General features: G+C 41.8%; 4 protein-coding genes across 7 annotated transcripts in view; 2 read left to right on the top strand and 2 right to left on the bottom strand.

Annotated features, from left to right (window-relative positions):
- The window catches only part of syt7b (synaptotagmin VIIb), a 71,048-nt gene extending 70,624 nt beyond the window's left edge, over positions 1-424 (top strand). Inside the window, exon 11 of the mRNA XM_076287339.1 lies at positions 309-424. Coding sequence (XP_076143454.1) covers positions 309-413 — 105 coding nt within the window. The 3' untranslated portion in view covers positions 414-424. The remainder of the gene's footprint in view (positions 1-308) is intronic.
- Positions 425-8,818: 8,394 nt separating this feature from the next.
- On the bottom strand, positions 8,819-18,044 carry sdhaf2 (succinate dehydrogenase complex assembly factor 2). The gene is made up of 4 exons (XM_076287337.1): positions 17,891-18,044; positions 16,954-17,168; positions 16,668-16,777; positions 8,819-9,486 (listed from the first exon to the last, which is right to left on the bottom strand). Exons 1-4 carry the CDS (start codon positions 17,915-17,917, stop codon positions 9,356-9,358), a joined length of 483 nt encoding a protein of 160 aa, XP_076143452.1. The 5' UTR covers positions 17,918-18,044; the 3' UTR covers positions 8,819-9,355.
- Positions 18,045-18,294: 250 nt separating this feature from the next.
- Positions 18,295-22,328, top strand: LOC143125663 (cleavage and polyadenylation specificity factor subunit 7-like). Of its 3 annotated transcripts, none has more exons than XR_012987305.1 (9): positions 18,295-18,748; positions 19,084-19,293; positions 19,514-19,617; positions 19,701-19,846; positions 20,416-20,776; positions 20,878-20,996; positions 21,230-21,377; positions 21,513-21,829; positions 21,920-22,328. XR_012987305.1 is itself a non-coding variant. In XM_076287336.1 (9 exons), exons 1-8 carry the CDS (start codon positions 18,668-18,670, stop codon positions 21,745-21,747), a joined length of 1,401 nt encoding a protein of 466 aa, XP_076143451.1. In that variant the 5' UTR covers positions 18,295-18,667; the 3' UTR covers positions 21,920-22,328. The 3 variants fall into 3 exon arrangements, 2 of the variants coding, with proteins under 2 accessions (XP_076143451.1, XP_076143450.1); XM_076287336.1 differs by having other exon boundaries at positions 20,881-20,996; positions 21,513-21,747; XM_076287335.1 differs by having other exon boundaries at positions 21,513-21,747.
- Positions 22,329-22,872: 544 nt separating this feature from the next.
- On the bottom strand, positions 22,873-23,945 carry polr2l (RNA polymerase II, I and III subunit L). 2 transcript variants are annotated; one of them, XM_076288143.1, is made up of 4 exons: positions 23,851-23,945; positions 23,682-23,748; positions 23,257-23,358; positions 22,873-23,118 (listed from the first exon to the last, which is right to left on the bottom strand). In XM_076288143.1, the coding sequence occupies exons 3-4, from the start codon at positions 23,349-23,351 to the stop codon at positions 23,010-23,012; spliced, it is 204 nt and encodes a 67-aa protein (XP_076144258.1). In that variant the 5' UTR covers positions 23,352-23,358; positions 23,682-23,748; positions 23,851-23,945; the 3' UTR covers positions 22,873-23,009. The 2 variants fall into 2 exon arrangements, with proteins under 2 accessions (XP_076144258.1, XP_076144259.1); XM_076288144.1 differs by lacking the exon at positions 23,682-23,748 and having other exon boundaries at positions 23,851-23,932.
- Between the last annotated feature and the right edge of the window lie 3,263 nt (positions 23,946-27,208).

Here is a 27,208-nt window from a genome sequence, read left to right as displayed (position 1 = left end):
CAAATATTGTGAATACAAGTGTTTAGTTTTCGGCTTAGCTGTGCTCCAAATCACAGCTAAGATTGAGGCTGAGGTTACAATGCAGAAGTCGAGAGCCCAGTGGGGCTTAGAGCATCGTTTGCCCCTGGCAAGAACGAGGCGAACGCGGTGTGCAAAAGCCTTTTCCATTCCTTCTTTAAGCCGAGAGGATTAATCACATTTCTCTCGACACAGTGTGCATGATGAAAGAAAGGTTTTGAGAAATGTCTCTATCTGTCTCTCAGTTTTTCTCTCTGTCCCTCTCTTCTCCCCTCCACTCTGCCCGCCAGATCTATCTCTCCTGGAAGAGTGGTCCAGCAGAGGTGAAGCACTGGAAGGACATGATGGGTCACCCTCGCACGACGGTGGCCCAGTGGCACCCTCTGAAGGCCTGAAGCCCCCCCCCCCCCCACACCACCACCACCACCATACACCTGCCAAAACCCTGCCCGCAACTGCCCCTTCCCCAAAACAAATCAAAACAAATGAAGAAAGTCATTTCTCCTCTCCTATGTGCCCTGAACCCAGTCAATATGCACAAGGCTCTCGCTGCCAAACGGGTACAAATAGCCATTCAACACAACCCTTTCTCACCTTCTGTCCATTTTATCTCTCTCTTTTCTCTGTCAGCTACTCTCCTCTTGAACTTCAGTATATTCAGGGGGGTGAACAGTCTTCTCTTCCTCATCCTCCTCTTCCTCCTCTACCCTGCCCCCCCCCCTTCTCTCCATAACTCTGGGTTCTCCCTGAAGTTTGTCTGCCCAGCACCAAGGCCCAGCACTGGGCTGCCGTGGCAGGAGGACCGCTCCATCAGAGCTTCGCTGCCCAGAGAGAGAACACCGTCTCCCCAGCAGGCACGCCATGTTTTTAGAGATCAAAAATTCATTCCAAAGTTTCGACCGTGCCCGTGTGAAGTCTCCGATTTTCTTCTCCTCTGCTCTCTTCTCATCTCCTCCCTTCTGCTCTCTTCTCCTTTGGGTGTGAAATTAATATTTGAACGCAGAATATGGGCCAACACACAACACTATAACACAGTTGTTTGTGCTGAACCTGAAACAGGCTATGCTTCAGGAAGGCCCCACGTGTAAACGGACTAAGCCTGGGATTCAACACGCTGCTAGTGTTTTTTATGCATCCACAGTGAAGGCTCAAAATTTCCCTCTGCTCCAAGATGGTGGACATCCTTTTTTTGCTGGCCATTTTCTTTTTGTTAGTTGTCAAACTTGTGCCTCCTTTCATCAACATTCCCTAAAAAAAAAAAAAAACATGGAACAAGGGGAGGGATCAGGAGAGGTGTGCAATACCCTAGAGAAAGGAGGAAAAGATGTGGCCATTTACGCCAACCTCCATCCCCACCACCTTGGCACAAGTGTAGTAACACCACACCCCCACCCCAACCCCACCCTTGGCTGGAAGCCTGTGTCATCTGTGTGTTCCGTGGGTGCTGTGCTGTGTTCAAAACAAATTCTTGTTGAAGAAAAGAAAAAAATACTTAACCAACTGGACTAGGTCAAGGGGGAATTAGAGTAATAAGAACATTCCATTTTGAAAAAAAAAAACATGTCTAAAATGGACATTGTCAGTGTCAACTGAGGTGAAAATTTGTGGTGGATGTTGTTTTGCGTTTTCTTCTGAAACTAAATGAGACCAATCAAAGACGTTCTTCCAGAGAAAAAAAGGAAATAGCAGCAAAAAGCCAGCTTTTTGAGCCTTATTGCGTGAGAGAGAGTGAATGCAACATGACAAAAACAGTGACTGTGAGCAAGTGTGTGTGTTTGTTGAGTGTTTGTTAATAGACAGGCTGACAATTAAATAATACCTGGTACCAATAATAATGACGCTTTACCTATAATTATGGAAATATTAATGCCCATTAAAGTCATAATAATTTAAAAGGGCCACTAACAGGCAACAGCACAAAGAGATCGAGAGAGACAGAGAGTTAAGGAGGTGGTATACCCATCCATGCACTTTTGTGCGTATTGAAGACTGCGTCATTGACACGCGGTCACAATTGTTGGGAGGAAAAAAACTCCCCCCCCCCCCCCCCCCGGCAGGCCGCCCTGATGACACAATTGTCATCACGCACCGCGTGCGCAGGACTATACCAGGCCTCTTTTTCCAGATGTCCGTCGTCCTGTCGTTAAGTCCACTAACCTAGTGAACGTAGGGCCCAACTCAGCTAGGATTAACGATCTCCCCCTTCTTCAGTCTCCATGTAAGTGGCTTTCTTTTGATTGCATCATGAATTTAACCAGTATGCAATGACACTGCCAATGCTTAGCTGACCTCTGCCAGAACTCTTTCAAAGAGTCCCTTATTAAGGAGCCAAAGGAGTACTTTATGCCTGTCAACATCTATCAAATTCTATTGAGCAGATTAGGAATATGGAAAACCACAAGGGTAAAAAATGTATGTGTAGTGTAACTCTGATCATAGTGTCATTTTTAACATCTGTCTGTGGTACATGTCTATGTCATCTTCTAGCTTGAGTGTGTTCATGTGTGTGAGTGTGTATGAGTGTCTGCAGGAATGTTTTAGCCAACAAGTCTATTGTCGTCTCTGTAACTGTTAACTCATAGGTCTGTGTGTTTTAAACGAGTCGTGTCTTAGAAGAGCGAACAGGTGAGCTGCCTGACCGATATACTGCGTATTAGTTGGGTGCCTTCCTCCGCACAGCATATCCAATTCAGTGTTAGAAAAAAAAATACACAATCACTCATGTATGCCATGCTCACATGCAGCCAAATTAGATCTAGGTCACAGTAAAAGGTTAATGGAAGCTGTTCTTCTACCCTGCTCATGATTACCTTGCAAAATCAGCCCTGGTGACTTCCAGCTATCTCCTGCCTCCATCTCAGTGCAGTGCCCCGCACAGCAATCATGTGTGGGTACGAAATGGGCACATTTTTTTGCGCTGCGCTAAGCGGCTCCAAAAATAGACATATACGACATATAAGTTAGCTTGTAAGGCAGCTTATATGTTGCAACATATAAGCTGCCATATGTACTGAGGTAAATGCTGTTGGCCCCAACACCCTCAGCCCCAGCTCTGTCTCTCTCTGCATCTGTGTGGCTTCTATGCTGACTATAACTGGACTGAATCCAGTGTCATCAAGCAAAAGACACTTTCTAGCTAACGATGATGATAATGATGATCACGCTCGAAGGACCATTAGTGTTATAACAATAACAATGGATTTTTCATGGTAAATCTTTCTGGAACTAAGGGTCTGTGTGTGTAAGTCGGTGTATAAAGTCTGTGTACATTTCGGTGTGTATGTGTAGGTTTGTGTGGGAGTGTGTGTGTGTGGAAGTGATGCGTGTGCTTGTTTGTCAGCTTCTTTGTCTTATTGAAAAGGAGAAGTTTGGGTTTTCCTTTTTATGTACTTTATCTTGTATAAAGTGTTTTTTGGGGAAGACAATATTTGTTGTACAATTCTTTTTTATCTGTTGCTGTTAAACGGTGATGACTACAGGGATGTCAGAACGTGTCTCAATTTAAAAGACACTGATTACCTGTTACCTTTTTTTATTTGGACTTGAGGGAAGAGAAAGAAGAGTTTAGGGCAAGGAGATAGACAGAGGGAAAAAAACAGATAATCTCTTCATCATTGCAGCACTCAACCATAGACATGCAGACACCCACACACAAATACTCACAGAGACCGATATACACACACACACATATGCACACATATACACACAGACACACACACACATACACACATAATAGGTGTTCTCGTCCCTGAGAGTACTTTTTTTCTTGGCCCGCTATTATGGGAAAAGCACAGGGATGATAGGACCACAAACCCTGACAGCTTTTTTTTTGATGTTCCCATAGCCAATTCATCAGCCAACAGTTTATCATGACATCCTGATATGGCGGACAAATCGATTGGTCTTTCCCCACCTCTGGGAAGTGATCTTTGCCAAGAGAGTCAATATCAACCACCAATCTGTTTCAGTGATGGTGTCATATGCACTCACAAAAGGTGTAGCCTTCCCAATGAGATACATCAGTGGCAACCCACACTAAATTACTTGTTACAGTGTCGCAGGAACCATTGTATCCTTCTTGAAATTTGTAACACCTGAATGAGTCATACAATATGCATTGACCTCGTGTCTATTGAGATGTTCTGTGAGACACTTCTAGCTGTCATGACCTCATCATGAGAGAGTGGCACAGTGATTAGCTCATGTCTGCCGCTTCTGAGCTCTCGCAGTCAGACACCTGGCTGGCGACGCACGCCCAGCGAGTGTCTCAAAGCGCCACGCCCTGGCAGAGGCTCTCACTCACTAAAGATTCTGATCCTGATCTGAGGCTGATACTCCCACTAAGTGTTAGCCACAACAAAGGGACAGAGACAGACACAGACATCAGATCTCCGTCATTCTCAGACATCTCCCTAAGGATCTGTTCCGCTCGGAAAAGGTGTGACGAGAAAGTCCTGTCCTTAGCTATGACCCGGCGTTGGGCCTGAAGACAAGTTTGTGTGAGATGCACAGTTGTTGACTGGACTATGTCCTTGTTTGGGGGTGGGACACCACTCCCTGAAGAACTGGCATGCAGTGTATTTCCTGTCCTGTTCTGAACTGACCATTGATCCTGGTGGTATAGTTCAAAGTGAGGTCTTGTTTCTTGTCTTCTTGTTTGTTGTATTTGATAATTGGGGTTTCATTTGTAACTACAGTGAGCCTTGACTTTTTTCCTTTGATGATAATATTCTCAGCCATCTTTTGTTTTTCTAAAACAAAATTCTTGTTACATGTTTGACCATGGAAGAACAGAATGTAAACCTAAGCTCCAAATCTATCAACACTGGGAAGCAAGAGTTGGTGGCGTGAAAGAGAAAGCTAGATCCTTGCCATGTTACATCGATCTGAACAGTCGACTTGTAGACTGGATCACTGGCGACTGAGCTCTGTCTAATGGGCCCCTTCAAAGATCTTCTCTCCCCAACTCAACTCTCTACTTACTCCCTCGGTCTCACTTTCTTGCGATCTCATCACACATCTGTGATGTGCACAAACATATTTTGTTATTTATTAGTTTTGACAACTATGTACAGTGTATATAGATATAAATGTATATAAAAGAGTAAAGTTACAGATGTCTGTGGTGTCTTTTTTTACCTTGCAGCAGAAATACTTTTGTGTGTGTGTGTGTGTGTGTGTGTGTGTGTGTGTGTGTGTGTGTGTGTGTGTCTTAAGCATGTTTGGTCTTTAGCTGGCTCTGTTTGTTGCAGCTGTATTCCATCAGTCCAGCGTACATCTTGTCGAGAGACACTCCGCGGCTCTAGAGCGAGGCTCTCTCCACACTCATGCATTTATTCATTCTAATTTTATATGTTTTACAGCTGTGATATCACAACACATTTCCCTCACTTGTTTAAAAACATTTGAAGTAGCAGCACACTTGGGGCAAAAAGAGCATTAAGTTGCAGCTTTTTCATAGTTTGTGTCAGTCCACTTTTAGACTTTCTGAACTATCCAAAAACCCAGCTAAACTCAACAGTAATCATGTATCAAAATAGAATGGAACCTAAACAGTTTTTTGATCATTATTTGATCATGTCAAAAGTGCCTATTATGATTCTATGAACATCCTTATCTAGGGATCTAAGATTTTCTTATCAAATGACTTGTTGATTTTTCTGTTTACGAGAAGTGCTCCCAAACAACAAAACAACTGAAGCAGTCATTCTTGAACATGAAAGTGGTGTGGCTTAATCTAAATGGAAACACCACCTTAAGTCCTAAATGCTTGACTATCTTGATTAAACATTGTTTGGTAGCTTAATTTTTAATCTTTCATCTGAGAAATTCCCAATATTATTGACTGAATGAGATACATATTATGATCTGTGCAGTGTATGCTAAAGATATCTCCTGAATCTTGATGAGGTGTACTGTTGATCCTAAACACTTTACTCTGCCTTCTTCCACACCACTCCTGTTAGACTGAGTTAATCATGATTCCTTGCTTAGCACCCAGATATCAGGAGCTCTAGAAACACCTTGTGCATCACTTGTCAGTTGCAAGAACACATCCAAATAACTCATCTGCCGTTTCCTGCAGTCAGCACCACAGATCGAAGAGGAATAGCATAACCCTGACATTACACTGGAAATCACACTTCAGCTGATCCACCCTGAGCCAAGACATTTGTTTGGGTTACACAATCTTGCCAAACTGATTTTCTGCACTTTTTGCCATCTGTGTCAGTATGTGTGTGTGTGTGTGTGTGTGTGTGTGTGTGTGTGTGTGTGTGTGTGCGCGCGCATGCAGGCAAAGTCCTACATGGCCATTTGAACACTCACAACATCCTGATCACTCTGAGCTGGGTGCACCTGCTCAGGGCACCTTCAAAAGGCCAGCATGTGTGTTTGTGTGTGTGTGTGTGTGTGTGTGTCACTGCTTGACAGACACAGTAAAGAGGGACATCAAAGATCGTATCACACGCATCAAGTAAATGAAGACGCACAGGCAAACAGATACCCCTAAATGAGCGCCAGCCTCTGACAGGAGGCCAGAGATAGAGCTAGCTGGGCTAAGCACTGAGAGACAGGCTGATGCACAGCTCGGAGGAATGAGCCAAGTGGAGAGGTATTTTTTATTATTATTATTATTATCTGAGGGGGCATTCAGAGGCGGGAGGGCACAGCGGATGAAAGGGACCAGTGTCACGACGCACGCACACAGCGCTCCAGAATGACAGGCACATATTGGTGTGGAGAAAGAGTGAGTGGGCGCGAGTGGGCGACTGACAAATCCACTCTCCAAACATGCTCTTACCAAGCTGAGCCATGCCAAATACAAAAATATGCAAAGCATTAGTTGTGAAATCCACAGGTCCACTGGCTGAGGGGGACAGGCACAGGTCAGCACACATTGAGCTGAGGGACCTGGGGGAACTGAGGTGACTGTGCTGAAGGCATCTGCACACACTGAATGAGCCAGGAAATATGCCGGGGCACGAAGCCAGGTGGGCAAGTATAATGGACAGCACATTGATGTAAATGAACTGTGGAGCCAAATTAGAGAAGATGAAAAATATTCCAAAAAATAAATAAAAAATCAGAGAGCCCTCAAACAGAGTTAAATGCACTTGGCTTCAAATTAATGTCTTGTTTCTAAAAAATCCCCTGTGCATTAAACAAGAATCTCTCCAACCTTCTCTCCATTTACCTCTGTAAACACTTTGAACAAAGATGAGGCATGTTTCCATACATATCGCAAACGACCACATATGCCAATGGAAAAAGAAACAAACAGCACCAAAAGAAACTAGCTGCAAACGCGCAAGCAAAGCAATGAAGCCAAAAAGACAATGCTGGTGTCCACAGAGAGACAGATGGCACCAGGGTCAGAGCCATCACTCACTCGGACCCTCCCTGTGCTATTTAAAGACACACTCCACCTGTGAGGGAGGTCGAACACTTGCACTGTCTGTCTGTGGGGAACTGGGTGTGTGAGTATGTGTGGGCGTGTGTGCGTGTGGGAGAGAGAGAGAGAGAAAGAGAGAGAGAGGGTGGGTATGTTTTTCAGCAACTGAAAATATGCTCAGCAGAACATATGGTGTTTGTGCTTTTAAACAAGTGCAGGAAAAGTGCCTGGATATGACGTATGGAAATTGATGTGCAAGGAGTGATTTCCTTTTTTTCTGCTGAGTTAAGAGTACTGTGTATCATTTGTCAGCTGGCCTTTGCCAGTGGTGGACAGCTGGACAGCAGAGCGATTTGAGCTTTGATTTTGCACACCCTCTCGGGCCTTAGACTGCCTCTAAGCATGACCTCTAACAAACAAACACAGCTACAACACCGTTACGGTCAGCAACACTCACTGAATCCACACTGGAGGGACTTCCCAACTCTCAAAGACCTACTCAACAGGACAGCTCATTGTTTGGGTGAATGTGTGCTTGACAGCAGTGGGGCAGCCGTGGCCTACTGGTTAGCACTTCGGACCTGTAACCGGAGGGTTGCCGGTTCGAGCCCCGACCAGTGGGAACGGCTGAAGTGCCCTTGAGCAAGGCACCTAACCCCTCACTGCTTCCTGAGTGCTGCTGTTGATGCAGGCAGCTCACTGCGCCGGGATTTAGTGTGTGCTTCACCTCACTGTGTGTACACTGTGTGCTGTGTGTGTTTCACTAATTCACGGATTGGGATAAATGCAGAGACCAAATTTCCCTCACGGGATCAAAAGAGTATATATACTTCTACTTGACTGTGTGTGTGTGTGTTGTTGATCACCTGAGGGGTATGTGAAGTCACTGCTGAATCAACTGTACAGGGCACAAACAAAAACAAAATTACTTTGATGCCAATATACTAACAGTGAATAGCTGGTAGTTTTTATTTGCCATACTAATGTTCATGGGAAGAACAAAATACACACAAACTGCCAACACTATAAGAAACACCTTCCAATCATAAATTTGACAGCAAACCACCTGTCAAATTTAGTCATATTTTCTCATTTTTGCTCCCAAGGCTGAAAAATAAGTTTGCAAAAACTCTTTACAATTCTGATAAACCTGAACTAATAATAGATGTCTCGTACAGACAGCTATAACCAGATTTTTATTGAATGATGGATGAATCAGGGAGGACAAACTGTATGATCTCTGCTGCCATCATGTGTCCATTTACAAGTACTGCAAATCAGTCAGGATGCATTTTTCATGATCCAACCCTCATTAAGCAGAATGTGATTAGTATTACCGGTACATTGGTTATTCATCAGGTTAAGCCCAGATTTCTAATTTGAAAAAGAAAACACTGCATAATCATATATGATAAACACTTAATAGTTCTTTATTTTATTGCATGGGCCAAACGTTACACCACATATTACAACTAACTCTGCTGCTTCATTCATTCATTCATTCATTCAAGAGGAAACAGAATAGCATAACAGCACAGAGAAGCACTAAATCAAGTCTTCATAAAATTATGCACTTATGTACACATTTTAGATCAATGCCTTTCATGTCAACACGCATGACAGCAACTAGTCATAGCACTTTTCACATATGAAATATGAATCAATACCGTCTCTTACATACTAAAACCCATGGGTCAGTCAGTCAGTCAGTCCTGTCTGTTGATTTACACAGATGTATGTGTGGGAAATACATCAACAGTCCATTTCAAACCATTAAGAAAAATTAAATACAATAAATAAAAAAATAAATGGCCTCGTTAAAGGGCCTGGGATAAGCCTGTGAAGTCTGAGCTATTATGCCAACATTTTGTATTGTATGTGGTCACACACTCTGCCTGTGCCGTGTGATCATGTCCAAGTCTCTGGAATAGGCCTTGGGCCAGCTCAGTTCTTGCCGTCATCCAGGTATTCCAGGTTTGGTGCATCCAGACGCTGCTCCTGTTGCCGGTTCTTGGTGAACTCTTTCAAGAGATCCATGACCTCGCCACTGTACGGCTCAGGTGTTGGCAAAGCCTCTGGAGGAAAATGGGAGAAAACATCCAAATTGTTTACTATTCAGCATTTCATATATACACTTGCTAATGCATGTGCAGGAGTGGTAAGTGAGGCCGTCATGATGTCTTGGGGCGGTGGTAGCGTAGTTGTTAAGGAGCTGGGCCAGCATGCAGTAGCCTGCAAAGTTGTGGGTTCAATTCCTGGCTTCCACCCTTGTGGCCTTGATCAAGGCACTTAACCCCAAGTTGCTCTGGGGACAATGGCCCTTGTAGTAATCATATGCATGTCGCTTTAGAAGCATCTGCTAAATGTAATTCACTTCGGTCTTCAAACATTGCACATATGCGTTTTTTGCATCTTCCCTCGTTTCATGTTAACATTGCATAGCAGTTCTTTTTTTTTTCTCCCATGAGATTAGACCTAAAGCCTTAAATTCCAAACTCCACAACCTGTTGTGTATGCTTCTCTTGGATTGCTGAAACGAATGACAGCAGCAGACACACGACACAACCAACAATACTTACATCTGTGGGCTAAGACCTACTCTGTGCAGAGGTCTAACAAACATTTAATTTACAACTGGCATTTCCGAAATACAACTACCCTTTTAGTACGGTGTCTTGTGTAATTCCGCTGGATTTTCTTGTAAAAATTGATTTTTTTTGCATATTTTGCTAGTATAGAGTCTAAGGAACAAGATTTTTTTTGTCTTCAAATGTTCACGACCCTTTTTCACACTTAGATGACATCATCATTTATATAATGCATAATTAAGACTGGGACTACTATCTCTTGGGGGTCAAATGTGAGAAAACACTGGTAAAGAGGGTGTTCTGCCTAATTTTTGGGTGCTGATTCTGAATATCATATTTACTTAGCTGATTCTTTAGTTTTAAACCTGCTAATTAGCAATTGCGGCCTAAAACTGGCCTCCATAGGCAACATAGAACGGGTGAATAGGGTAAAAAATGTAACTCCTTGATATTCTTATGAAACTTTACTAGTTGATTATTTATGAAGAGACAATATTTTTTTGCATTACAAGTTTTCTGAAAATATATGTTTATGCATGTAATTTTACAATATCTCATTAATTATGCACTAATTTGCATACATTTCAATTACAGACATCTGAATATTGGATAGTTAACATTGAATGTAGTCACGTTCAGGTTTGCCTTCAGAACTTTTTCTTGATTCAGAGCCTTAAAAGAATGGCTTGTTCAAGCACCAGTCCTAGGTTATGCCGATTTCAGTCGTCCCTTTATCTTAAGAGACGGATGCATGCCATGCAGGATTGGGGGCAGTTTTGTCACAGGAAAAGGATGGGTTACAGCGACCAATAGCCTTTGCTAGCCAGGGTTTGTGGCCAAGTGAGTGGGCAACACGTTTACCGTGTACACTGACAACAATCCCCTCCAATACCTGCAGTCAGCGAAACTGGGCGCTCTGGAACATTGCTGGGATTCTCAGCTTGCCCTCTTTATTAAAACATCAAATATTGTCCTGGGACAGCTAATTGCAATGCCGATACCCTTTCTAGGCTTCCCACAAGCCCAACTAACACTTTGCGATCTGTGTCACATGGCCTGGACGTCCCCCTGCCGCTTGGCATAGCCAACATACAAGCCTCGAGTGCACCTATCCAAGACTCTTGGATGACAGAATCTTGTATGGTGGACACCATCCCTGGTCGAACCGAAAGAGACCTGAAAGTCCTGCAAGGGACTGATCCCTGTATTTCCAGATACCTGTGGTTTTGGTGACAGGGACGACCACATACCCGTTAAGACAAGTGGAGTGAACTAATGGAAGTCCGCAGTTGATAAAGCAGTGGTCCCAGATACAGGAAGTGGATATGACCTTGTACCGAGCGATCCAGGCTCCTCCTTCCAGGGATCCAGTGCTGCAGCTTTTACTGCCAAAGGTGTTGCGAGTCGAAGTACTCACTAGCCTACACAACAACCACGGCCATCTGAGGGTGGACAAGACCACAGATTTGATATGACAGAGGTGCTACTGGCCCCAGATGTGGCATGAGGTGCAAAAGTGGTGTTCTGAGTGTGAGCACTGTGCTTGCTAAAGCAAGACAAGGAGAATCCACTCTGATCAGGGGCGCAGCTTTGAGGGGGAGCTGTTGAAGCACCTGTGTGACACCTACATCATAACAAAGACTAGAACCACCACTTTTCATCCAGAGGGGAATGGTCAATGTGAACGTTTCAACAGGACACTTCATGACTTGCTCAGGACCTTACCCCCTGAAAAGAAGCGTAAATGGCCCCAGTTGCTCCCTCAGCTCCTGTTCGCCTATAATACCACCGTGTACCAGTCCACACAGCACTCCCCATATGAGCTGATGTTCGGTCAGAAGCCACAGTTACCAGTCGACCACCTACTTGGAAATACTGGAGGTGACCACAGGGACAGTCCACCGACTGATTGGGTGGTGCAACATCAATAGTACCTGACTTCTGTCTATGCTAGTGCTAGGAGACACTTAGAAGAGGCTGCGGCATATCAGGCATGGTGGTCCTAACACTGTAGTCCTCTTCAAAGTGGTTGTATGCACATCCCACCTCACTGAGGCCAGGTGCAGGACAAAAAAGCTTATCAAGGAAAGAAGAGTAGTTGTCCGCACACTGCAATCATAACACATAACGCAACGTTTAGGCCTGATGGAGGCCTGATGAAGACCCTGGTGGGTCGAAACGTTGCGTTATGTTTTTAACTTAATAAATGTAGTTCTTCTGGGAGATTGCAGTGTGCAGTCCTGACACTGTACCCATATTACCACCTGGCACTCTAGTCTTTTTCTAGTGGGTAGTGGTAGTGTAGTGTAGTGGTTAAGGAGCTGGGCTAGCGTGCAGTAGCCTGAAAGTTGTTGGTTCAATTCCCGGCTTTCACTGTTATGCCCTTGAGCAAGGCACTTAACCCCAAGTTGCTCCAGGGAAAATGTGATCCCTTGTAATATAGCTGACATACAGTATGTGAGTGACTTTGGTCAAGAAGTGTCTGCTAAATATAATGTACATGTAAACTCTTTTGCAAGAACCATTTTCACGGTCGCCACAAAATCCAGGATACATGGGCAAGGGCATAGGTTTGGTCTCAGCTTTGTTGGGGACACATCCCCAACTCCTGTTGTCACAATACCAACATTATTGTTTCAATACCAATACTAAGGGAAGAATCTCAATTTCAATACTTTTGCGATTTTTTAAAACTTCATTTGGTTTGTGTGATTTGTGAGATCATTCACATCAGTGGCAATCATAGAATTTGATTGACCCTCCACACACACACACACACACACACACACACACACACACACACACACATAGAAAGTGATGGTTGTCATCAGTGTTGGGCAAGTTACTTCAAAATCGTAATGTATTATGTATTACTCATTACTGTCATTTTAAAGTAATTTGTTACATTATAATATGTATCTGAATTGTAAGGCATTACACTACTATTGTATTACTTTTGAGTTACTTTCACCAAAATATCTAGAAATATGAATTTGGAATTCTAAATGCAGTTTATTATGCTCAATGCAGCTCATTGCACTTCTAATGGAGGGCGCTGTGGTATAACATAATGACTGAGCTAGGCTTAAGGCTAACAATAGTAGAATGCAATAGGCACAGTGATGGCTCATGATGCAATACAAGGAACAATCATAGCCAGAATTTTGTTAAAAGCAGACCAAAGGTCAAAGTCTGGTCAATTGTGATAGAAATGCTGTAACTTTAGGCTTAGGCCTACTCATTAAAATTAACAGAGAGCCCACTACCTGTATATTGCAACCCAAAACTTAGACATGTCAAGATTTCTGAAACATGTAATATGTATTTCAAATACAAAATAGTATTTTGTCATTTTTATTTTATTGGGTTGAAGGAAATGGCTCTGTATTTTGTATCAAAATACTTTATTGGTGTGTATTTTTGTATTTTAAAAATACTGCAAAATACTATATGTGAAAAACACTAAAAAAAGTAGATACTACTTACAGGTGTAATGAATAATTGGTAATTAGGCAACAATGGTTAATGTTTATAGCAATCAGCTAATGTGACAACAGCTGTGTTCAACGATATTCACAGCTTTTCAGTGACGGCCTTTGCTGAAGCATCAGCTCTGGTCTGAAGTATAAGTATAAGTATAAATACTCTTTTGATCCCGTGAGGGAAATTTGGTCTCTGCATTTATCCCAATCTGTGAATTAGTGAAACACACTCAGCACACAGTGAGGTACCCACTAATCACGGCGCAGTGAGCTGCCTGCAACAACAGCGGCGCTCAGGGAGCAGTGAAGGGTTAGGTGCCTTGCTCAAGGGCACTTCAGCCATGCCTACTGATCGGGGTTCGAACCGGCAACCCTCCGGTCACAAGTCCAAAGCGCTAACCAGTAGGCCACGGCTGCCCTGAAGCACTGGTGTGAAGTCATACGCAAGTAAAGATGAGCAAGGTTACCTGTGCAAGTTCACATAAGGACACCGACAAAGGCAACAATGTCCTTTTGTATCCAAGCCAATAAACAGAAAAAATTTCAGATATCTCAATGAACCACAATGACATCAATAGATGGTAAGGTGTTGAGTGTGTTTGAATTCCCTTCCTTGTAGCATCCTTTTCTGCATTCCACAGTGGGGAGAAGTTCACCTTGTTTAATTAAATAACAATTCTATTTCCTTATCTGCATACTTGAGGTTGGAGATATTAAGGCAAGTCAAGTTTCTCACATACTGGAAGTTCAAGATATACAGCCTTATGATTTTCTTATTCAGTTCTACACTGGACTTGAATTACGAAATTCGGCACAGATACACAATTATGATTTTGGCCTATTGATTATAATGTGGTTAATTGTAAGTATAAGTATATTTTAATATCCGTGAATTAGTGAAACACTCAGCACACAGTGAGGTGAAGCACACACTAATCCCGGCGCAGTGAGCTGCCTGCAACAACAGCAGCGCTCGGGTAGCAATGAGGGGTCAGGGTTCGAATCGGCAACCCTCCGTTTACAAGCCCGAAGCGCTAACCATAGACAGTAAAGGCGCTAACCAGTAGGCCACGGCTGCCGAATTGAAAGCTCTGTCAGTCGTTTTGGATAAGCATCAGCTACATGACTAAATGGAAATGTAAATTCTTGAATTATTCTTTATTCTGATCACACTACATGAACTTGCATACGGTATATCCAAAATGGCATGACAGGGGCCAAATTGTATTGTTTTTTTACTGTATAGTTTATAGGCTCAATGTTTGGGATAAAAAAAAAGCTTTTTTGCAGTGCTTTCATACTTCCTTGAAAAAAGTATTTTGAGTATTTTCTAAATAGGCCTACAGTATTTTATTTCGATACATTAAAAATGAGGGTAGGCCTATTAGGTATTTTATTTTGAAATACATTCTGATGTATTTTTGCTCATCCCTGCCTGTTCCCAGCATTAGCACAACACTTTGCGATGGTTAGCTTGTCACCTGTGACGTAAGGGATAATGGACGACACGGTGGTCTGTTCACAGAAGTTAAAGGAATTATCCGGAGTAAAATGCACTTTAGATCGATTTACGGATGATTGGGGGTACATACGTTGAGTTGACATCAAAATCATGTCATTCGGATGTGTTTTGAGAAAGTTCGATTGTACCGTTTTCAGTCACAACTCGTAGCCTGGAAGTGAGCAGGGCATTTCAATTTCGCCGCTACAAAACGCTATTTTTATACCTCTTCTACAGTTCCAAACAACATAACACTTACGTGGTAGTGAGTAGAGGGTCCCTAAAGCCAAACCGAAGTATCCCGAGGTCTTTATGTGGTCGAATAGAGAGTCCAGAATGAATTTCATCAAGCCAGTACCTTTCTGATTTTGATGTCAACTCAACGTATGTACCCCCAATCATCCGTAAATCGATCTAAAGTGCATTTTACACCGGATAATTCCTTTAATGCACGGTCGAGGTTGTAGTGTCTAGTGTACATGGGTGTCTACCAAGTATGAAATTGTGGAGTGTCTTGATGGAATTGGCACACACTATAAGTTCAGGCTGTATGGGGAAAAAGGGCCCCCTTAAGACGTTCCACTCATAATACTGCCGGACAGCATTCAAACCCCTTCCACCTCCCACAGTCTGTTTCACATTGAACACCCTGTTTTCACAACTGAACACAGTTCTCTGCCAGTGTAGCAGAAATAAATATTCTCCCCGTCCCCTTCAGGCCTTGGCAGTAAATAGGTATGCTACCAGGATGGTGAACTTTAAAGCCAGGTGTGTATTCAGAAAGGCTGACTTGCAGCGCTGGCGCACACGCCCACCGGTGGGTGGTGATCATATACATAGCTTCCTCTCTGGGAGAACACAGCCAGTCATTTGATATTTTTGCTGCATGGGTGTTTGTGGTTGTTGTTGTTGGAAGAACATGGCTTTATTCTTAGTTCTAAGACTTCATTGCTTCTCTCGCATGCCCGGCCTGTTGGCTGGGGATAACCCGTTGCTTTTAAAGAGAGCAAATGCACATGGTTTAGTGTCTGAGCAATGTTTTCCCTTGAGTTATTTGTTTTTTGTATTTGTTCAGGCTCTGAGAGGGCCATCCGTGGTTTGTCTGTTTGTTTGTACCATATATTCTTTTGTTTGTTAATTTTGCCTACTGTTACTCAACTACCCATGCCTATGACACCTAGTGGTGTACTGTGTTGCCTGTACTATTATAGATTATTTCCAGAACAAATGTCTCTTAAGGTAGACAATAGAATGACATGGCAGGTCAAGGAAAGCATCAAGAAAAGCAAATATTGATAAATTGTTTTTGACATAAGCAACAAGGGTGGAGGTGTTTTTACACTTTTCAGACACTCAAAGTTTGAAAACTATGGATATTGTTTTAGAACCAACAAACTTTCTACATTATCTGGGGGTTTTGTGTTCAAAAAATGGAATTAATTGTCAAAAAATTAGAAGAAAATGTGAAAATCACTTTTCGGACTAGATATTATCGCTTATTTTAAAACATACAGAAAAAAACACTAAAGATGGATCATGAAAATTTGAAGACAAAAACAATCTTGTTCCTTAGACTCTATATTAGCAAAATATGCAAAAAAATCAATTTTTACATGAAAATCCAGCGGGACCCTATTTTCCAAACACAGCATACTGTACTATTTCATTCCTCAGGCCCTTCTCACCTGTTGCCCAGTAATAAATGTCCCAGTCGTTGGTTGGCTCATTGATTATTCTGTCATATTGCTGCAGCTGAGTTTCTGTCATGGTGTTCAAGTACTTCTTGGCAAACAGGCTGAGACAAAGCAAATAATAACAAATAAAATAATATTACAAAGTGTCACAAGTTTATTGCACTGTAAAGGCCTACGAATGTGAAGCTTTACATTTTACAGTCTTGTAGGCCTACAATCACTACACATTTTGGGAAGACGGGATGATGCCCCCTCTAGTGTGCATCTGCGGTCTCACCTGAGCAAGATGCAGTTCTCGAGCATGCCTCTTTTGCGGCTCTCATATAAGAGTCTTTTCCTCTTGATATCAATAGGCTCGCCCGTCTTCTCCTCCCATGGTGGCAGGGGGACTTCAATCATATTGGGTTCAGGTGCATCACCACGGTAACCTCGTGCAGACACTGCACCAACCATTGATGGACGTAGGGAAGCCCGACAGACGCCAGCAACAAGCTGATAGGTACAAAACATTAATTCACAGTTTATTGCATTGGGAAATGTTCTGTTGGTGCAGAAGTAACTGTGTATGACTGCAATCATAGTCTGAGATTACTTTTATTTTTAACCAAAGCAAATTAAATATGTCATCACATTTTCTAGTGTCTGCCGCATTCACACATTTACGAACAGATGAGATATTGGAATGTTTACCCTTTACGTACCCTCTCATGGTACAGTCCATTACCAAACCCGTCGCGGACGATTTCATAACACATGCTCATATCAGAACAGCGACCTTATCTACGTAGCAGTTAACACAACGTTATAAGGATACATTAACCAAATCTACTCCGACACTGTTATTACTTGATCCACGGACATGTTGTGCTGCTATCTTTCCCCTACAAAATAACAGGCTTGCTGAAGAATTGCCATTAACGTTAGCTTACGGGTAACGAAAGGTGATAGCCAGAGCCATAACTTAGGCTAAAAGTCAGCAGATTGCTTTTGGCCCTACTCGGACAATATTTGTGCATACTGCATAGCATATTACATTCGTTAGATAACTATTTCCCCGTGCCCAAACAAACAACTCTGCCTTAACTTACAGCTAAAGTTAGCTTGCTAAACAACCTATGCAGTTGTGGTCAAGCCCAACTCCCACAGAACACTTACGTTTTTACATTTGCTATCAAAACGACAGACAAACGCATTTAATAACTGGAGCCACTCACCCTCCTCGCAAACACAGCAGACATCATTGTGCTTTCAAGATTTCAACAACACTACCCTCTGTCACTTGTATCGACTCAACGAAGGTTGTTGCCATTTAAGAGGACGAACATTTACACAACAGTTTCATATAACGTGAAAGGCACGTCTTCAATTCACGGCCATCTTGGTGAGGGCATGATTAAACCTATACATTTTCCAGAAATGGAATATCTAAATATACACTTTCAACTTCAAATGGTATCCATAATACTTACAACACAAAATACGTGTTTTATTTTGACCAGTGATATAACATTACCTTATTAGTCGCACAAGACACGTTTCTGTGCGCTATGTTTGGGGAACCTTATGATGTATTCATTGTTTCAAACCGAACTTTGATCACAAACACACAGGCTATAGTTTGTGCTTCCGCTGTGTGATGTTGGATGGAAAGCAAAATTTGTTTCTCCGTAAAACCAATGCCGCATGGATGCCAATTTGCGAACAAATGCTGTGGCAAATTTCTACCCGGATTTTCAGGTTTATTCTGTTAAACATTCAAGTGAATTGATATTTTGTGAATTATTCGGAAAGCTCGCAATTTGAGTGAAGAGGGGGAGGGTCGTTGGTAGCCTAGTAAGCTATCCAGTTCAAATAATTGATATTATCATTCAGATTTAGAAAGCGGCAAAGTGCATAACATGTACATGCGCTAACTGTACATCGAACAGTGGCTGGTATAAAACAGCATAATCAAACGTGACCTGCAAAGGCCACGTTTCAAAGACAAGGGGATGGCGGCGTCTGCAGCGCCGGATGGTCTAGCGCCAGAACTTATAGATATCTACGATGACTTCAATCAAAACAATGGGGAGGTGAGGTATTATTGACGCTGATGACTTGAGTGTGTTTCACATCACAGACCACATGCTCATGTTCTTCAAACGCTTCGTTAGTTGCAGTAACTTGAAACACCTGTACGTATTGGCGGCATTATGAGGGCAGATAAATTGACATTTCGCATGGTGGTTTCAGCAGAGGAAGTCAACTTTGTGAGTTTCTGGCTAGATTGACAAACCGTTTAACTGACCGTATCACTTGTATTTCAAAAGGTTTTAGAGCATGTTCCACAATAATAACTTAGTTTTATTATTAATGAATTGATCGAGTGTACAAAAAGGGATTGTGTTCACTCCTGTTTTCTTATTAGGAAGGGGACTTCATGGGTTCAGTGGATCCAAATGATCTTTATGATGATGTAGTAACTGGTTCTGTGGATCAGAGAAGGATGTCAGGAGGGGACGTCAGGACACATAACAAAGACCTGGAGAAACATGATAACCCCAAACCACTAATAACATACAGCTACAGTGGGGGACAGACCAAGAGGCTTTCAGTCTATGTCGGAAATTTCTCCTGGGTGAGTTTTCATGAGATTTTTCAGACCATTTAACTTTGACTTTGAATAAATTTGGTTATTTTCTTTTGCACTGTTCCATTGCTTCCATGTTGACCGTTTCATCCAATTTATTATACACTCTGTTCCTCTTTACCCTTTTTCATGAACTTAACACTTTATTTTAAAGTAGTTTCTTGTATTAATTTATATGGTTTTCCTCTCTCTGTATTCACAAACACAGTGGACCTCAGACACTGATCTGTTAACCTTGGCAAGCACGATGGGAGTCAAGGACATTTTGGAAATCAAGTTTGCAGAAAATCGGGCAAACGGCCAGTCCAGAGGGTATGTTTTCACATTTAATCAAGGATAAGTTTATTCCACAAGTGTTTATGGATGTCTCATCATCAGCATTATTTCTCTAACAGCTATGCTGAACTTGTGGTGTCCACTGAGGCTTCCTTGCAGAAGTTGCTGGAGACCATGCCACAGTGTCACATCAACGGAGAGAGGGTAGATTGCCGATTTGCCACACGGCAGAACCTTGCAGTGTTTGAAACACTGGCAAACAAACGTAAGTACACTTTGATGGTAATATTGATATCACAGATTAATGAAGACCCAGTCAGACCAATAGTAGGAAAAATCAGGAACAGAGTTTTATTTACAATGATGCGCATCAAAGGAGAGACCGCATGACTTCACCTAAAGATCCACCAGCTGCTCTAACTAGACAAGGAAATAGTTAGGGTTTAAGTATCCTTCCAGGCTGTCGGGAGATGCCTTTGGTCATCCAATCTTACGTGGACCACACTGAATTAGATTAGTGGCAACCTGGCAATCCGGAGCAGATAGCTACTGATGCAGCCATGCAGAACAGTAAAACACTGCAAAACCATAATATTCCCTCTTATCTCTAAACACATAAACACAGACAGATATAGGCAGGGCAGTACAGGAACGGAATGAAATAACAATCACATATGTGGAAGAACACATAACAGAAACATCTCTCTGAGTTAAGGCACCATTATACTTGAAATGCAGTGACGATTCTCCACAAGGCAATTAGAAGAGCGCTTTGGTCATTTCAACGGTCACAGTGTCATAATGTATTCATATGAATTAATTGTCTCCCCTCAGGTATTCCTCAGCGTTCCAACTCCAAGTCAGAGTCAGAGTCAGTGACAGACAACCGCCCCAACTTTCCTTCCTCTTCTGAGCCATGCCCACCCAGCCACGCACCGCTTGTTATGCCACCACATCCCCATGTCAACAAGCTCCCATCCATCGCTATGCCATTTTATGGCCGACCCCCCCCTCTATATCCCCCTCCCCACCCCCCGCCACTCCTCTTACCACCTCCAATACCTCCTCCACTTTACCCACCGCCACCCCCCCACATCCCCACACATCAGCCCCCACCTGCCCTTCATCTCAACCCAGCCTTCTTCCCCCCTCCTCAGGAGAGCTACAACAACCCACCACCCTACTCCCGACAAAGGTCAGTCAACATTGATGCAAATATGTACCCAAAGCTGAAGTTTAAATCAATTAGATGCTGTAAGACGTAGTGTTTTTACTAGAATATCTTTTTGTCATCAGTAGGGAGAGGGAGGACTCCACACCTCCACTGCCAGACAGCGAATATGATGAATTGATGAACAGAAACAAAACCATTGCCAGCAGTGCCATCAGCAAGGCTGTGGCAGGAGCCGCTGCAGGTCTGTGTCAAAACACAAAAATGCACAGATGGTCTTAGCTGCTCTTAGTATACATACTTCAGATCATGCTGATCCTCAGATAGGTCAAATCTCAGGGTTATGGGTTCAATGACCAGTGAACTCTACTTAATAACACACTGGGTCATTGATTGTAATAACTAGGTGATGAGATGAAATACTTGTAAATATTTCAAATGATGAGTAATGAAAATCTCTTCTGTTTTTTCTCTTAGGAGATGTGTCCCTGGCTGTAGAGACCCTCCTCACTGCAATTGCAGTCATTAAACAGTCTCGAGTGTACAGTGATGAACGCTGTCGGGCTTTGGTGACTTCACTCAAAGATTGCCTCTTCTCCATTGAGAGCAAGTCTTATGGCTCAAGGTGTGTATCTGTGTGTATGTTTGTATGTAGGTATTGGTATTCTGCTTGTGTTTCTTTGATCTTGAACTGTAGAAATTAGTCCCTTCACCACTAAGATGAAGTATGGCTTCATTACATTTTGTCTGCACTTTCCAGGAAGAAACATCGATCACGTGAGAGGGAACGCTCACGTGACAGGGAACACCGGGACCGAGAGAGGGAGCGAGAGCGTGATCGGGACCGAGACAGGGAGGGCTCCTACAGTCAAAACTGGGAAGCAGGAGGAATGTCCCGCCGTTACAGAGACCGTTCTCTTAGCGCTGAGAGAGACCGGGAGCGGATGCGGGTGCAGCGAGACCGGCATCGAGAACACCGGGATCGACACCGCTAGGTGCAGCTTTGTCTTTTTCCACCACCAGTTTCAATAGACTAGACAGCTGTGGCCACTACTGAAAGTTCACCTGTATAAAAATGTGGGTGTCAGTTCACTCTATTTAGTTTCTTTGAGATGTCAAAACAAAATAATGCGTCAGGTTTCATAGTTTGACTTTTGTGCCACACAGGACATTTCAGAACATACTCATGTTTGCAGCATAGAGGGTCCCTTGGAAAAAAGGATTCTGTGCCAGGATGTCTGAGGACCCAAAGGTAGCACAAGTGGAGGGGGGTGCCCTACCTTGGTCATTCCAATATTTCACTCAACTTTCCCCAACCCCCCGTTAGTTTTCAACACTGAGGTTCTGTCAGAATTAATCATACTCAAGTGTCCCATCACCACCTGGTTATGTTGGAACAGAGATCGTGCTTCATTAAAGTTAATAGATTTAAATTCTTCAAGTTGATAAGTTTCAGATGTCACTAGTGCTGTGGTACTGCACATATTAATTTTTATATGTTCACTGTTTATTTTGATCATTTCTGCTTCATTCTTTTGTAAGTACAATCTCAGAATTAAAAGGAATATATAAGTTTTCATGTCTCTGGTTTCGTTGGTGACCTTGGATTAAAAGTGTTGTCTTTGTTAAGTCACAGGTGTATGCCATTGATGTTTGTCACTTTTGAGTAAGTGTAAAGTATGAACGCTGATCTGAATGAGAACATTTTATAATTGTTTCATGGGCTTTCAAGGAGACTGAAATTCAAGTAGCTGGGAATTGCTTCCATCAGTTAATTAATGATCAGGATATAGACAAAAGGCTTGGAAATGTCATGTGATCGTTAATGCTCCGGATGTAAATTAGCCTGCAATTTTGAAAGTAAGTAAACTAGAAAGATTATAACACTAATGTGGTAAATTAATCCAGTTTCATATCTATACTTCCTTTTTGATAGTGAGCATGGATGTATGTAATTTGGGTATACCAATCTAGGACTCCATTTTATATCTGTACTAAGCATTGCGACAAGTACATACTCAACGTTAATTTGCAATATAGCCAAACCACCAAGAATATGTGAGTTCAAGCTGACTGAAATGCAACTTCTAATAGATTAAGAAACTAGATCGACAGTAACATAGTTGATCATTTCGAACTTTTATTACAAAAAGACACATAAACAGAAAAGAGTGGGAACGTATTGCAAACTGACGTAATCCATTGTGTAATGGTCAATACAAGTGACCGCTGTTGTGTTGGACAGTCTCATGCATGTTTATTTCTCAAGGGGTGCGTAATTCAGCAGCTTCTCAATGAGGTCCACGTGAGACAGCAACATTCTTCGACAGCAGTATCTCTTCAGCCCAAGCGCGTCGAGAGCATCACTAGTGAGATATCATGAGAAAATATGACGTTAAATCACATAGGCACTGTTAGTCTCCATTAAAATTTACGAATTACAAAAGGGAAGAAGCTTCGATAAACGTGGCTATCAGAATGAAACAGCCAAAGCAAACACTTACCCTTCTGTATATTCAGCCTGGAGCAGACCCAAATAAGCCTCCCATTTATTGCCAACGATTTTCCCACACGTGAAACACCGCACCGGAATAATCATTGTGTAGCTGTTAATGATTGATGTCAAAGAGAAAATACCGTATTTAAACACAAAGCCACTTGGTATCTACTTGAAACGACTGGATGAGGTATATATCCACCCGTACTGTAACACATACTTTAACAGCACTTCATAGAATTCAACACAAGCAAGCTAACGAAGTTAGCGCATAACTATTTCATAATATTAGTGTTACCAATCGTTTAATGAAAATCTTTCTACTAATTCAGCCAGCTGGTTGTCACATAAATTAAGTGATTTCTTACTTGAGTACCGATATTTCTAAAGATAGCAAGAAATGATTAAACACATATAAATAACGTTATTTACCAAGAGAGACCTCACGTTACTCTCGGTTAGCGTGCTTCAAAACACTGAGGTTTAACTTCCGGGTTGTCTTTGTGCAAATAAAAAAGGCAAACAAACGTAATTTAACACTGATGAATTAAACTCTTGAGATGCTACTGATAATAGAGTAATATTTATAAGATATACATACAGTTTTTTCCCTTGAAGACACGTCTTAACCCAACAAACATGAAGTTTGATTCATATTTCAGCGGAAATTGACCCCTCTGTATTATGTCGATTGGAACAGACTAATCTACGGAGAGGCAGAAAGGCCATTATTTGCCATATGATTTGGTGATTTCACAATCTCTCTTTCTGCATTAACAGGCACAGAATAAGGCAAATAGTCGGATCGAGTTTAATTAAAGTTTTATTTTGCACGATCCCAGATATTGGATTGGAATCATTGTTAAGGAAGATTTGTGTTTTCAAAATTTGACCTTCAAGCCTGATTAAATGAATTCAAAGCTCTGTCAATCTCATTTGACAGAATAAGTAATTTTTTAAAAAAATATTGTGGTAAGAAGGTCATCAATAACCACAAAGCATATTGATAAATATCAGTCTGACAACAAATTTTTCATTTGTCTTTAATAAAGGATAAGCCATTAGAGCCACTTTATTAAGTGTGAGTTGGAAGAGGGCAGGAGAGCAAAGAGAAGCTACAGTGGAATAAAAAATAAAAGGCCTCTATGACCACCATTCTTGATTTATCATCACAGTCGAACTCAGTTCAGTACCACCACAAATATTGCAATCACCACTGTAGGCTAGTTATTGACAGAAAAGTTAGGCTATTCATCTGATTTCAATCATAATCATCATCATCATCATCATCATCATCTTATCTGCAAAGAAATGTCAGAAAGAAAAAGTATTTAGGAATTATTGCATTTATACGCTCTTGAGAGAAAAAGAAAGCCTAAATAAAATGATCAGTGTCATAGGTTAAGTGATTTGTGTGGGTATTTTCGGGCTAGTTCTCCTTAATGCATTTGCGTAAACCTTTGATGCAGTGGTCATAAACGACATGTAACTGCAAGGGGATAAGGAGTTCTTCAAATCCTTAGGATGACCAAAGGATGGTGACCAATTTCAGTTCTGATTTAAATGGTAGTAAAATCATGACATCTGGCCTAACATAACCGGAAAACATTACATGAACATAATTAAAAAGGCAGCTTGTAGGTTTGGTTAAATAATAAAAGTGCTTCTTGACTCAACAGTGATATAATTTGAAGGACCGGGAAAAGAGGTTGTAAGCTTTCCTGTGCATTCTGTGTATCTTGTTTTACATTTGACAATTGCAATAGGCTACAACACTCAAAACAGAAGAACAAGATGCATACACAGATACGAAACTCTATGCCTTCAACATTGCATTAATATTTTTCTGGCCATTCTAAAGTCCAGGAATGTTTTATTTTGTGGACCCCATTGCATTTTGTGCACTCCTGCATTTCTAAAAGTGTCTGAACATAATGAATACAGTCTATGAATCAGCAAGCAAGCCAGATCTACTTTATAATATTTGCTTCAGTGTATCGTATAGTTGGAGAAACTCTGCTTTGATGTGGCATCACCTTGTGGTAAACATAGAAAAAAAAACACAGAATAACTTTCATCTATGTACATGAGCTATACATATAAGTGCATGTAATTTTTATACAAACACAAGAAAACACAATGCATACCCCTATATAGAGTATATGGATTCATGTGCCTTTAAGCTACATATTGTAAAGTTGGTCATTTTTGAATAAGAGAAATCTTAAATCAATTGAAACTGTAAATGTATGGGATCAATATCTTTCAGTGCTCTCATGAATTAAATTAGTTATATCTCAAGTGTTCTTCATATACATAAAGATATGCTATCAACAAATAAAATATAAATTATTTACAAGACCTCTTTAGCACTGTGGGACTGAGGGTAACTCACAAAATAGTCTTGCCTTTGATTTCCATAACTCACACCACACAAAATATCTTGGCACAGTTATGCTGAAAGAGAATATATTATGAACTGCATTTCTTTCACAGTTTATTTGAAATAACACTTGTTCTGGAAACAATTCTTGCCCATAGACATTTCGACCCTTCACAGCCTTGCGTCTGTACGCACCTAATGCCACTTCTAACTGATATTATGCCCAGAGGATTGTGTAGTGTTTAACTTTTTAAACTTTTTAGTGTTTATGTAGTTATGAGTCACAAATAAAGATAATTTGTTAAGATATGTATCATAATTTCACCAAATTAGACTTCAGCACTGAGGTGCTTTGTATTCCAAACAATATATAGAAATGATATTAAATGCTCTGTTAAATGCTTTGTATTGAAGACGCAAGGTTACGTAAAGCATTTTCATGATTTGACTATGTCAACCCCAACTATTGACTCATGACACTATGTGATTGTGGAATGTATGAATGACTGGAAGTAGCATAAGTTATGACAAGTAATGCTGTAACGTTGCAGCCAAGTAACCAATAAATTGTAAATGGATATTGGCAAGTAAACTTAACTTTGCCATGTTATAAATGGTTTTTGTTTGAAATTAAGAACTGAGTGTTCAGCTTTGGCCAGTAGTAAATCGCTCCTTGAGCAGGGTTGGGATAGTCTATCGTTAACTAGTGTTGCATTCGTTGTTGTGTCAATGGATGTATGTCACCACATGCATTGCTTTGACAGGTTGTGTAGGTTGGGAGACTGCAGGTGTCTACATCAGTGAACTGATCATCAATAAAACATAACGGAAGTATGTCCAAATGGACCCTTTCTAGGTTTATTATTATTAATTTCATTGCTAAGCACAAAATCAGAACCGTGCTGAAATTAAGAAGCGCAGTGACTTCCCATCCCCCTTAAATATAAACACCAACTCTATGATAGTCTATGAACAGATCATTACTATACCCATTCACCCCTCAACCTGCAGTAGAAAGCAGGTCAATTCTTCTTGGCCAATAAAATCACCCCAACCAGGATTGCCCCAAGGGCGATGACAGCTCCACCAATGAGGAAGGGCTTTAGGCTCTCTAGGGTACAGGCATCTGCGGCCTCAGCTCCTTCCGCTGCTCCCTCATCAGCCGCCGTCTCCTCTGCTGGCTTCTCTGGCTCAGTAGGGGCCACTGGCTCAACAGGGGCAGCAGGTGGGGCAGCATCGGGCTTGCTGGGGGCTGCAGGCTCCTTCTTCTCTGCCTTGGAGCTGGGCTTCGGGGCCCCACTCTTTGCTTTGGCTTCCATGGGACTTTTCAAGCTGAGGTGGCCGAGTCAAGACTTAGTATCTGTCTCCAAGTGGGTGTGGCTAGAGACAGATGGAGAGAGAGAGAGAGAGAGAGAGAGAGAAAGAGAGAGAGATTTAGGTCATTTGATGCTTATTATCATGTTTTCAAAACATCAGTTCATGCATGAGAGGCCTTAGCCTTTCATGCACTGCAGAACATATGAATAGATTGAGTGAAGAAATCCACATTTGACCTTGAAATGGAGATGACATTATC

Source organism: Alosa pseudoharengus, unplaced genomic scaffold (genome assembly GCF_046254945.1).
Source record: "Alosa pseudoharengus isolate Yale_2024_CS ecotype anadromous, Long Island Sound unplaced genomic scaffold, YU_APseudo_1.1 YU_APseudo_1.1_scf_16, whole genome shotgun sequence".
NCBI classification, from domain to species: Eukaryota; Metazoa; Chordata; class Actinopteri; order Clupeiformes; family Clupeidae; genus Alosa; species Alosa pseudoharengus.
This window is presented reverse-complemented; position numbering and strand designations above follow the sequence as displayed.

Coding starts and splice junctions, on each gene's coding strand:
- sdhaf2 (XM_076287337.1), bottom strand. CDS start 17,917: ATGATGTCTGCTGTGTTTGCGAGGAGG. Junction 16,778..16,953: donor GAGAACTGCATCTTGCTCAG/GTGAGACCGCAG, acceptor GCTTTGTCTCAG/CCTGTTTGCCAAGAAGTACT. Junction 9,487..16,667: donor CATTTATTACTGGGCAACAG/GTGAGAAGGGCC, acceptor ATTTTCCTCCAG/AGGCTTTGCCAACACCTGAG.
- LOC143125663 (XM_076287335.1), top strand. CDS start 18,668: ATGGCGGCGTCTGCAGCGCCGGATGGTCTAGCGCCAGAACTTATAGAT. Junction 19,294..19,513: donor ATGTCGGAAATTTCTCCTGG/GTGAGTTTTCAT, acceptor TCACAAACACAG/TGGACCTCAGACACTGATCT. Junction 19,847..20,415: donor TGAAACACTGGCAAACAAAC/GTAAGTACACTT, acceptor GTCTCCCCTCAG/GTATTCCTCAGCGTTCCAAC.
- polr2l (XM_076288143.1), bottom strand. CDS start 23,351: ATGATTATTCCGGTGCGGTGTTTCACGTGTGGGAAAATCGTTGGCAAT. Junction 23,119..23,256: donor CAGGCTGAATATACAGAAGG/GTAAGTGTTTGC, acceptor ATATCTCACTAG/TGATGCTCTCGACGCGCTTG.